The 12,079-nt window shown below is 56.4% G+C and overlaps 3 protein-coding genes across 3 annotated transcripts; 1 reads left to right on the top strand and 2 right to left on the bottom strand.

The window, feature by feature from the left end:
* Positions 1-1,222: 1,222 nt before the first annotated feature.
* On the bottom strand, positions 1,223-3,064 carry F5144DRAFT_477677 (pyruvate kinase-like protein; the record flags this gene model as incomplete). The annotated part of the gene is made up of 2 exons (XM_066785059.1): positions 1,223-2,751; positions 2,818-3,064. The coding sequence occupies 2 exons, from the start codon at positions 3,062-3,064 to the stop codon at positions 1,223-1,225; spliced, it is 1,776 nt and encodes a 591-aa protein (XP_066648032.1).
* A 2,587-nt stretch (positions 3,065-5,651) lies between these two features.
* F5144DRAFT_20435 (uncharacterized protein) lies at positions 5,652-7,956 on the top strand. Its single transcript, XM_066782947.1, has 2 exons — positions 5,652-6,039; positions 6,111-7,956. The coding sequence occupies exons 1-2, from the start codon at positions 5,896-5,898 to the stop codon at positions 7,875-7,877; spliced, it is 1,911 nt and encodes a 636-aa protein (XP_066648033.1). The 5' UTR covers positions 5,652-5,895; the 3' UTR covers positions 7,878-7,956.
* A 2,079-nt stretch (positions 7,957-10,035) lies between these two features.
* On the bottom strand, positions 10,036-11,672 carry F5144DRAFT_542888 (BAR domain-containing protein; the record flags this gene model as incomplete). The annotated part of the gene is made up of 3 exons (XM_066787209.1): positions 10,036-10,061; positions 10,162-11,494; positions 11,637-11,672. 3 exons carry the CDS (start codon positions 11,670-11,672, stop codon positions 10,036-10,038), a joined length of 1,395 nt encoding a protein of 464 aa, XP_066648034.1.
* Between the last annotated feature and the right edge of the window lie 407 nt (positions 11,673-12,079).

The raw sequence follows: 12,079 nt of genomic DNA on the forward strand, positions 1-12,079 counted from the left end.
ATCGCTAGGCCACCACGCCAATGCTGGTTAGATTGATAAAATTGCCCATCACTTGGAGTGCAGTGTGAGTATTCGCGTATGCAGCTACCGGTGGCGTTGGCTCTAACATTCACTGTGTATCGAACTACCAGCACTTACAGCACCATCTTGTATCACCTAAAGCAACCGCCAAGAAAGTCGAGTCCAGCCGTGTGCGTGACAAGCTCCGGGTCGTGTCGGGCACAAGCAAGCGAGAGGTTAATTGACCGAACACGAGGTATGTAAAATTGGAGCCGCAGGACGGCACAAGGCGTCCAATGCCTATAGCCTCGCTTCCCCCGCATGCCGAGAGCATCCCCCCGAGCCCCCATGCAGGGACAAGAGGAGTTCGCAGGTCTAGACCAGAAAGCCTCGCTCTGCTTCTCGATAACAAGAAAGTCCTGCAGGCGTCCTGCAACGGAGCTTGGTCCGATAGGCTGTGCCCTGCTGGTAATCGACAGGTCTGCATCCGTCCCGCCGAGCCTCTCTGTAACCTCGGTGGGAAGGAATTTCACCACTCGGCCGGTTTTACTAAACCGGCTTTATCATGGTTGTGATGTCCTCGGCCTCCCCCACCCGTCAGGATGGTTTCGAACCGTGGGAGTCCGAGATGACTGGCTGTGTATCTGTGCCAACTTTCTCTTGCTTGTTCCCCATTAGCCTGTCTGCATTTTGTGACGAGTAACACGATGGAACACGAGATGTTATTGGGTACGATATATTCACTTTATTGGCGCTACACTTACCAAGCCCACCACCTATCACACCACTCATTGCCAAGATGGCCTACGTGACAAACAAGAGGTGGCAATCAGTCAAGCCGGGCGCCTAGCGTGAGATGGGCTCTGCCGTATCACGTTAGGCAACGGACTCCTCCATCCGCCTTTGGTGGCACTGTTCGGCAGTACCATAATGAAAATGTCGATTACCTATCACAGGCCAAGTTGCAGAACGATAAACTGCAGCTTCCTCGTTCGAGCCATCATCAGCAGGGCAGTTCTCGGCCTTGGGTAAGTTCCGATTGAACCAGGTTAAAGAGCAGCCCAAGGCCAGCGCCAACCCAACCACCATGAAACGAGCACCTGCTCAAAGCGGCTGAGGAAGAAGTGCAGAATGCAAACAGGTTGTCCATCGGAACATCTTCATGGATGTAGATCCCATACTACGCGCTGTGGCATCGCTGTGACGGCCTTCTTATGACAGCTCAGATCTCGATGGTGATAGATCCAATTCCACGACTCACACACGCCAGCATAGACGTGGCCTTCTCCTCTTCGGTGAGTGCAGTGCCCCGGTGGTCTACGCGGCCTCCCTTGAGGCTCACGCGGCAGGTCCCGCAGTTGCCAACGCAACAGCTCGAGTCGATGTCGCCAAATTCCTTCTGCAGACACTCGAGGAGGGTCTCTTCCTCGCCCACTTTGATAGTCTTGCCCCCCTTGTTGGCCACGACGGCCTCGAACGGGTCACCCGACACGTCCGCCTCGAAGGCTTCAAAGTGCACCTCTCTCTCCGCGATGCCGCGTGCCCTCGTTTCCTTGGCTGCCTCGTCCATGAGCCGTTTCGGGCCGCAAAAGTACAGCTGTGAGTTCCACGGCATGTCCTCGATAATGCGGCCAATATCGAGCCGCTGGCCCGCGGCCTTGTTGTAAATCACCACACGGTCGCCCAGCTTGGCCAGGCGCTCGCGGAACGGCACCTCGTCGGCCGAACGCACCGCATAGTGCAGCTTTACGCTGAGGTTGATGCTCGCGTAGCACTCGATCAGCGCTAGAAACGCCGTGATGCCCACGCCACCGGCCACAAACACATGTTGGCTCGCCGCACTCGCGAAGGGTACCGCACCCGTGAAACCGCCCACCTCCACCTCGTGTCCAACCACAGCCGTCTCATGCAGATACCTCGACCCGCCCCGACTCTTCTCATCCAGCGCCACGCCCAACTCGAACCGGTTCCGATCCCCGCCCACCACAGAATACGCACGCACCAGGCCATTCCCTAACCTAACCTTGACATGCGCCCCAGGCTTCAGCCTCGCCTCTCCCTCTCCCTCTCCCTCCTCCCCCTCCCCCTCACCCAACTTCCGCACCGCCTCCAGCACAAACCCCTCCACCCTCCCCGTCTCCCTCGTCCTCTCCACCACCCGAAACACCCTCCACTTCTCCTCGCCCCCTTTCCCACCCCTTTCCCTCTCCCTCTCCTCCCTCCTCACCCTCGCCCTCCTCTTCACCACCCTCCCCCAAAACGCATCCCTACACTCCCTCCCCAGCACCTCCACCCCCGCCAGCTCCTCATTCGCCTCATCGTCGCCCACATTGCGGTGCAGATACTCCTGCACGCGCTCGACGGTCCATTTCGGGTGGGGGCGCTCGACCAGCCGGATGGTGTCGCCGGCGCGGATGTGGCCCGGCCGCAGCACGCGGAAGTACCAGCCGGTGCGGCTGGTGCGCCAGGTCTGCGGGGCGAAGTTCTTGAGCTGGAAGCGGTGGTTGAGTTTGAAGCACGGTTGGCGGGGGAGGCTGACTTGGAGGAGGACGGGGGGTGGGGATGGCGGGGAGGAGGGGGAGGTGGAAGTGGTGTCAGGGTTGGGCGGGGCGATGGAGACGATGTCGCCGATGCAGAGGTTGCGCTCGTTAAGGTGGCGCGTTACGAGGTTCTCGCCGAAGCCGCCGGGCTGGAAGGCCTCGGCTGCGGAGGGGTACTCGGCGCGCCAGCTTGCGTAGTGGGTTGAGCAATCTGTTGGGTGGTTAGTATTTTGGGGTTGATACGCGCTTGGGTCATCAAGGAGAGGGGGTCACTTACATCCGTGGATGGCCTTGTCGATGCCGCCATGAAAAGTCGGGTCGTGCTCGTCGCCCTCGAGACCCAACTCCGTCACGCGCACTGCCTTGTCGTGCATCGACTTGTCAATGCCTGACTTCGCCGTAAGCCCAGGCATGGTCTTCATCTTGCCCGTACGGACCTCGAGGATGGTGTCGCTGATAAAAGGGGCGTAGAGGTCTACTTCCCCATCCCCGGAAAGGGGTTCATCCTGCAATTGATGGGGCATGTTGTTAATGCCGTGCCAGTTCATAAAATGTAGGTAAAGAAAGATGAGATCACATTAATTAAAGACTCCCTTCGGCTTATCAAAGATCACTAGTGGTATTTATACAGTGCTGCATAGGTAGGTACCTAGCCTGCGTGCGCCCTTCATTGACTTCTTGTGGGGCAAAGAGAGCTCATTTTTCTGTTTCGATTTCTGTCTGTCCTAGAACAAGGAACCCCGATTCCAAAGTGGCCTGACTAATCACTGCAACATCCCAACATCAAAGGGAACAGTGCCGCTTTCTACACAATCTCAATCACCCCGTTGTGATGAGCTGCATCACGCTGAGTAAGGGCCTCATTGTTCAAACACCCCACCGCAAACTTGCTTGGATTTTCTCCTGATTACTTCCTGTTGCTTGGGAAACAAGTCGTGGATAGGGGGCGGCGTAAGGGGCACAAACAAATCGGCCCTTTTCGGAATCATTCGGCTTTGCAAATTCCTGTGATGGGATACGGCTCATGACAAGCGGCTATACCAAGAAACCGGCGCAGTTTTCCTGTGACCAGCCCGTGGATAAAAGCCGGGGGTTTTACACGTCCAAAATCAGGCTCTCAGGAGCCCGGTTGTTAGGCTAGCTCACGGTTCCATCCATGCCCGAGCTATAGGTTTGATCACTCAGCAGAGTGATCAGGGTTTCAGGTTGGGGCAGAGCTCATGGAAACCCGCCGATGCTCTACCAATGTAGTAAACCACGGACCACGTTAGGCTGATGATGCCCAGGCAAAAATGTCGAAGCTCAGGTCCGACCAGCGCGGGCCAGGCGTGGCACCTTCATAGCGAGATGTAGTGTAGGACCTGGCCGGGTAGTTGCTGATCTCATTGCTGAGATACGACCAACTGCTCACGGGATGATGCCGGTGGGCGATGAAGGGCCCGTTTCCAGTGCACGCACGAGCAGGGGTTCGGAGTCTCGGGACCAGTCCCCCCTTGTTGTGCCACGATGCCGGCGACGAGAGAGACGAGACACGAAGGGGAGCCCATCACGGCTATTCCTTGCCACATGCGTAACTGCCTTGGCGAGAAGGGACCAACCGAACGAGTTCTTAGGGTGCCAGATCAGCTTGGATGTTTCAATCCTGGGAATTGGTTAGCGTCACTTTGAACGGTCCCGATTCGATGGTTTTTATAGCTCGCCTCGTTGCTACCATGGCGATAGTTACTGGTACGGCAGATATCAGGGTAATGAGGCCTGAACCATGTCGCAATCGCCAAGGTCCGAAGGGAGCTGGCATGGCTGAGGTAGAGCCGGTATGGCATCCGGCATATTGTATGTTTTTGACACCGAGTTTCCTAATTGGTTTAGTGACGGATGGGTGATTTGGAATGATGACCAAATCTTCCTATTGCGTGTCTTTTGTGGCGTGTCAGCGGCTAGGTGCACGATGCGAATTAAAAGCGAAGGAAGAAGGCCAGCACATGACCAATTTCTGATGCTAGCGCTAGGGGACGGGGAACCCAAGGAAGAGAGAGGAAGAGACAAAGAATCCCGAGCCCGAGCCTCGTGATGATGAGCAGGGGAGGGAAGCAGTGACCACGGTAAACTTCACCGAGCGGGGCGGCCTCGTTCCGATACAATGCGGAGTAAGTCCAAAGCAGACTAGGTACCTAACTTAACCCCTCAATTGGAGGCTCAACTGAGGTCTTAAGCCAAGAAATTCCCCCACTAGGTATTTCGGGTAGGTGGGATGAGTAAAATACCAAGGGTCGGGTATGTATGGATGTTTGAGGATGGTGACTCCAGGGAGTTCCAGCCCGTGCCGGCATACCCTGTTTGTGTCCAAATTCATTGTCCATAACCCCCAAACCCAATCAAACGTGCTGAGACACGCAGCGGGGCATGCACTGGCAACCAATGTAGAAAGGCTGGCTACATACCTAGGTAATTGAGGAATGCAAGCAGATAACTCCAGGCTACCTTCGATACGGTACCCTAACCCGCTTCCCGCAATGTCTCTTCCCCCCTGCTCTATCCCTGCCCCCTGCCCCTGCCACCCCTTCCCTTCCCTTCCCTCCCCTTCCCCCCACACACCTTTTTTGTTGATCTTCGACAAGCCATCAATCCGCCGAGATGGTGTCGTGACGCAGAGCCGCATGCTAGCCCTGTTTGTCATGTTGTTCGAAACGCCGGTTCCCTTGTGGTCTGTGACCCCCATGAGTGCTGTCACCTGTGTTTCCCTTCCTTCTCGTCACCCAAAACTAAAAAAATGACAACCACCACCCTTCGCCCTGCCTTTGAGGCCCCCCTCGAGGCATCACCGACCATTCATTTAGATGGAAAGGCTTTGTTTTGTATTGTGTAAAAGTCTAGCTAGGTACCTAAATCATGACGCCAACCCAAGCTGCTCCTTTGTGCCGTGCCAGCACCTCTCTGGGCAACATCCCTGGATGAGCGGCGGGTCCTACGGTCATGGGCCATTGCGGCTCTGCTGGGCCTGAGCCTTGTCTCTCCATTATAACTTGACGGGGGCCGGACTAATACACCCCAGTCACCCCCTCGAGGTAGGTTTGTGCGCTAGGTACCTTCCCGCTGAGTCCCTACACGTTTGAACTTTTGAAAATTAAAATAACAATTACGAAAATAAAAAACCGGAGGCCTAGATCTTGGTCTTTGCTTCAAGACTCGACCCTCGATCTACCTCGATTTGCCCGTCAACGCAGGCCGACATCCGCCATCGCCAGTGTCACCTTTACAGCCACAGCTATAGCAACGGGACCCCCCCCAATGGTAATCGAGGCCTCCAACCTCCAAGTGAAAACCGATCCCTCTCCGCCCCCTTCTGCCGGGCGCCATGTCGCTCGTTCAGCTACCTTACGAGCTGGTGGCTTTTGTGGTCCAGGATCTCGACCTTGCCGACATCCGCAACCTCAGCTACTCGTGCAAGAAGTTTCGCTTTTTGGTTGAGGAATCTCAAATTACAAGACAGCTACTTCAGGTAAATAAACTTGCCCCCAGCATGCTCAGAATTGGTTGTGTCTGGTTGTGTCATTGCTAATAATTTGGCAGTCCAGAGCTCCGCACAGCACAGAAGCTCGTGATGCTCGAGATTCCGAGGACCATGCCGCCGGTTTGAGGCGTTTGATCAAGCGCCAAGATGCCATTGCCTCGGTATCTCCCTACGCGGCTGTTATAGTCGCCGTCACCCAGGAGTGGATATACGAGAACGGCGTGCTCTGCCACTTTCTTGATGGCGAGCTACGCATTCTCGACCTACACCACTCTGCCGACTCGGAGATGGTCGTCGTCCTCCGGAAGCTTGCCCGGGAAGCCATCCCAGAGACTCGTGCATCTCACAGGTACAAGCTGAAACTGTTGTACTATTCGCACGGCATTGTTTCGCTGGCGTACTCCTTCCGTAGCGCCGACAAGCCCGGTTTCAAGCACTATCTTGTCGCTTTTAATCCTCTAACCGGCGAGATAGTCTGCGTTACTCCCTTGGATTCCATCTCTAAGCTCTTTGTCCGAAACGACGATAAGTTTTTGGTCTATGGTATTACCTCCGAGCCGGACGAGCAGAGCAACGAGATATGGGATATCAGAGCTTTCAGCTTTGGAAGCGGTATATGGCTGCCTGGCCACCTCGACCTCGACGTGATTGGGACAGACATCGGCTCAACGGTCTGTTTCGAAATATTCGATCGCCACTTCTACGTCTTGTCGAACCTCCGGAGTCTGGACGTTGAGGAGGTGGACTGGGTTTCTTACTATTACTGCCTCCGGTTCCCACTCATGCAAGAGGACGGGTTCGGGCGCATTGAAGAGCTAGACCCCGCCCCAAATATATGGCGGAGAGACCAGACTGAGGGCCCCATCGACGACAGATGGACCTTCCTTCGCTTGATTCAAGACGAAGCCACCGGCGAGCTCAAGGCTGTCGAATCCCGGAAGGAATGGGTGAACGGCCAAATCATAGGGAAGCGCACATGTTACACCACTATAATCAACTTCGACGAAATGGCCGAGGAGGATAGCGGGTCGGACATCTCTGTGACTAAGACTCAACAGGGAACAGGCCCGAGGAGGTGGCCGCGAAACCCTCACATGGTACATCCGGAGGACGACAGATCCGCTCAGGATATTACGCTCACCAAGTGCCCCGTGCGCTCCTACTACCCAGGGTGCCAGACCGCCATTGACCTGGTGGACGATTCTAGCTCATTCGATCCGCGCGATCAGCAACTGCGCTTTCGCGGGAACACACGCCGTCCCTGGACGCCGGGCGAGTTGGCCCAGTCCAGCCGCCCGGTAGCCCCAGAAGGGGAGCAGGACCATGAGGCACTTCTGCGGCAGATTGACAACCTCTACAGGAGCGAGGCCGGCCTCTTCTGGCCGCCAAAGAAGGACCCCGCGGTCGACGAGCCCGCTCTCGCCCAACTGTACGAGATCCTCAACCCACCGGGTTTCATCGGCAACACTCACGGCAGCTGGGATGAACGCTCCACTGTCTACGCTACTGGCCGCGGAGGCGAAGGCCGTAAGGCGCTGGTCTTTGTGTCTTGGGACCCCTCCATCCGCCTGGCCGACACGGCGCCATATCCAGGTGACTTGGGCATCGACAGGCCGGGAAGCTGGGCTCACAGCCCCATGCCCCGCCCCGCGCCTAAGGCTCCTATCGAAAGCAAAGGCAAAGGCAAAGGCAAAGATGTGGTGAGCACCGGCAATTGCGACACACACTCGAGCGGGGCCAGTCAGCCTAGGCCGTTGTTGTCTTGGAGGAAATTCCAACCTGCAATGTATCGGGGCATCTCCAAGGGGTTCCACTTTTGCCTTTGAGCCACAAGATCCCTCTCCCCGCTGCGGGACTCGCCGATTCAACCTCGCGCTGGGCCAGAAGGGGCAAAGAAGTGTCCTATTGGTCTTGGAGGGCCGCCGAGGAGATCTCATGCAGGTCATCATCATCTGATGGAGTCTGGTTTCACGGCCAGACGCGGTTACAAAAAAGTAGCATATTGGGCTGGGGCGGTTTTGTAGGACCGAATGGGTCGATGCAGAAGGAAAAAATATGGCGCAAAAAGCGGGCGGGAAGGGAAAATGGAGATAGAAGAAAAAGGGCGGAACGGGGGAGACAGCGGAGAGCAACTCGAGACACATTTGTGTGTGTTTTCTTTTGTCTTTTTTCTCTCCCCATGGGTAGATGGTCCCATGAAGTTTACGGGAGTACATCCATCGGTACGTTTTCGGCAATCGGAAGACATGCAAAAGTAACTTCGGCTTTTCCCAAGAGAGCAATTGCGTGACGAGGCTCTGTCCCAGTGCTACATACCTAATCTATCGAGCCGCGTGACAATCGCTTCATCCCGCAACAGCCTCACTTCACTTACCCCTCCCGTTCTTTGGCAGTCCCCTTGTGCCCGGCTGTTATGGGAAAGGGACTGGGAGTTGTAAACATGCTATTTTGAGACACGACCATCAATCATGGAAGGACCCCGCCAACTACAGGTTATAAATGGGAACTGTAACCTAATATGAGCAATGCCACTCAACCTGAATCTGCTTCTCCATGGACGGATCTTGCCTGATAGGCAGCGACTTACATGGCCCCTACGCTCCCGTTCCACAGACGCCCGTGCCCGGCATCTTTCGGCAAGCAGCCGCCAAAGGTTACATCACGCCCCTTGGGGTAGGAAATGCTCAGAGAGCCTTGTGGGAACACTGCATGACGAGGCGCACTTGGCCTGGGTTTCCCACCCGAGGCAAACCGGAGAAATGGAACCCCCCTGGATGACACGACAGACAACCTTGGCGATGGCCAGTTATTTCGTTTCCGTCCGTATGTACATAGAAGGCCGCGGAGAGCGGAAATCCCAATGCGACTATTGAATTCCTCTTCCACAAGTTCCCGTTTATGGCTCAGTATCACGGGGCCCGCGGCTCACCGAATACCATGGTTAACCGCGTCCCCTTCGAACTGAGGTGTTGCCTGCTCTTGCTTCCCTCGTTCCCACCAACTATCACCTAATCGGTGCTCCCCACGCCGTGAGCAAGGCGTGGCGTGGGGGAGACATTTGATAAACTGGACAACCCGCCGATGAGAAGAGACACGCATTCCGTGGGAGCCATGATGGGAGTATCAAACCAACAGCGTTTGTGAATCCCACGTGCTAGATTGCGAGCCAACCAGCAACATCATCACCGCCTCTCCATTCCCCAAAATGGAAAATGGAAAATGGCTATCTTCGGTCAGCCGAATGGGTATTGCGGCTTCTGATTTGGCGGATGAAACAAGCGCCGCATACAAACCCCCATCAAAAGGGACATCAACTTGAGACAATTATCTCTGAAACACAGCGGCTTAATAGTCCGTCTAAGCACCACCATTGGACTCCCACGTAAAGGCTGCCAACCTGAACCTCTTAATATTCCCCTTCTACCAACTCCCCCAACCCCCACAGGTTTGTTTATCTAGAACCTCCATAGTAAACGCCACTGGTATAACGAAGGTAAATATAGCGCATAACAGAGACACGCACACACAGACACCACAGAAACACACAGCAACGCCATCGCCAGAGTCCAGCCCGCTCTCTTCGAGTCAGTTACGTCACAGACAAAAACCACGGCGCCACGCCATGCCATGCCATGCCTCGCCATCTCTTCCCGGTCCCCGCCCCCATTCCTCTGCCTCCCATTACACACACAAGTCCCTCTCCCTACAGCCACTGCATCTACACCCACAAGTTGACGAGGCGCTCATCCCACGCGCGTGGTGTCGAGATCCCCTTGTCTTGCCTTTGCCCCCCGCGCGATCACACGAGCCTGTCCCCACGGCGGAAACAGAACTGGGCTGGGCTGCATTGTACCCCCATCATTGTGCTCTGTCGACCTCTTCCAAAGACGGAGACGAGACCAATCCCCTACCCTCCCCTGGTCGTCCGTCTTCTCAACCCAGGTGTCCGATGTCCTTTCTCTCTCGGAGTTATCGGCGTCGGCGTTACGAATTCAACTGCACGTAATTCCCTGTTCAACCACAAAACCAGTCAGTCAATCAATCACTCTCTCAATCAAACAAACAAACAAACAGAAAAGAAAAAGGTGAAAAAAAAAAGGTAAAACCCACCCGGAAACTGCCCCTCCCTCCCCTGCACCCTTCCCGTCCACCACTCATTCCCATTCTGCGTACGCGACACCACCTCAATAACATCCCCCGCGCGGAAACTCAAGTCCCCCTCCGCCTGCGCCGCGTAGTCGTACAGGGCCGTAACCGTCTCGACCTTGGGCGCGGCCGCGGCCGCGGGCGTTGCCGACAGCCGGCTCGGCTTGGGCTTGGGCGGCGGCGGCTTGGACTTGGCGGCGGCGGCGGCGGCCAGCGCGGGGGACACGGGGCCCGGCGAGTAGGGGGGCGGCGGGTGCTCGGAGGTTTCGCTTTGGCGGGGTTGCCAGGAGGGGCGGAGCGCGGAGGGGACGGGGGATTTCGCGCGCGCGGCTGGCGCGGCTGGGGTTGGTACGGGGAGGGCGGCGGCGGCGGAGGGGGTGGGTTCGAGTTCGGGGGTGCCGGTGGGGGAGGGCGGGGATGGCCCCGCGGTGAGGAGGCCGGCTGTTTTGGGACCCTCGAGGCGCGGCTTCGGACCGTACTTGGGCGGGCGCTTCTGGCCGCTGGTCTTGAACTTGACGATGGAGAGCGCCTCGGCGCGTTCCTGCACGTCGCCGCGCTTCTTTAGGAAGGCCTCCTCTACGTCGAGCGTCAGGTCGAAGTAGCCGATATCTACTTGTTGCATGCGCTCGTGGAGGGTGTAGAAGATGTTGAGTTGCATGTAGTAGAAGGACTGGAACAGCGGTTGAATAAACTCGCGTTCCAAAGCGAACAGCTTGGGCAGCTCTTCCTTGAGAAGGTCGTTGAAGTAGTTGAATTCCTGGGTCGACTCCTCCAATTCGTTCTCGGCCTTCCAGGTGGCTTTCTCGTCCTTAGCCGTCTTGTCCTTCTTGTCCTGGAGCTTCTTGAGCGTGGCGCGGCGGCGGTCGTAGTCGAGCTTCTTGTGCTCGCGCTTTATGGCCGTCTTCCGGATCACCTTGATCACGTCGAGCAGCTCGTCGGCCGGCCGGATCACCCTGCTCTCGATCATCTCGAGTTCCGGCGCCAGCGTCTCCTGCAGGTCCTTAACCACGGCCTCATACTCCTCGCACGCCCGGATACCCTCGGGGTTCCCGTGCACTACGAGCGAGTCGGGATCCGACATCCGGCCGCTAATCGGCTTGTAGATCTCGGTCATGGCCTGGGAGAAGGCGATTTGGTGTGCGAGCATGCCGTTGATGGCGTCGAAGTACTTTCGGCTCTCATCGTGCAACCGCTTGGTCTCGGTCTCGAGCTCGTCGAACCGGCGCTCCGAGTCGATATAGACGGCATCCTTAGTGTGCTCGCCAATGTTGAATTTCACCTTGAATTGTTGGGGTGCCTGTCGTTGTGGTGTCCGAGGTCAGTTTCTTGAGATATCCATGGATGTTGCTGGGTTGTAGGGTTGGAGGAAGAGACGGTGTCGAACTGGAGGGAAACTCTAGGGGAAGTTTAGGGCATTGCGGGGCAGCAACAAAACTTACGCGAGCCAACCCCTTCTGCAGACCCTTAAAACTCATTCTTTGGTGATTATTCGTGTAGATTGGTAGAATATGGTTATTGAATGGAAAACGCGGTCGTCGGTTTGTACTTGAATGTTGTAAAGTAGTGGTCGGCGTCGGGGCCTCTGCGGGGAGTTTTAGGGGACCTCTCTCGAGAATTGCGCCTGACGGCGTTCGGGGCGATGACGATGTTCTCGGGGCGGAGCCGGGCTTCAGATTTCCTTGGCTGATGGAAGGTGGCGCTGCCGGCCGCCAAAGACCGATTTTGACCCTCTGCCAAGCCTGGGCTGCTGCCAATGAAGTCGTCTGGTTCGGGATTGAAATGCCGAGCACAATGAAACAACACGTTCGGGAGTTGGTTATTCATAAGAGTTACGAAGTAGTTAGATGAGTTGTTGCTTGATCTTGAGGCTGCTTACTCCGGC

Source organism: Chaetomium tenue, assembly GCF_020726465.1.
Source record: "Chaetomium tenue strain MPI-SDFR-AT-0079 chromosome Unknown F5144scaffold_1, whole genome shotgun sequence".
Lineage (NCBI taxonomy): Eukaryota > Fungi > Ascomycota > Sordariomycetes > Sordariales > Chaetomiaceae > Chaetomium > Chaetomium tenue.

Excerpts from the sequence above, each read along its gene's own strand:
- F5144DRAFT_20435 (XM_066782947.1), top strand. The coding sequence starts at position 5,896 with ATGTCGCTCGTTCAGCTACCTTACGAGCTGGTGGCTTTTGTGGTCCAG. Across the intron at positions 6,040-6,110 it reads TTACAAGACAGCTACTTCAG|TCCAGAGCTCCGCACAGCAC; the intron begins GTAAATAAACTT and ends ATAATTTGGCAG.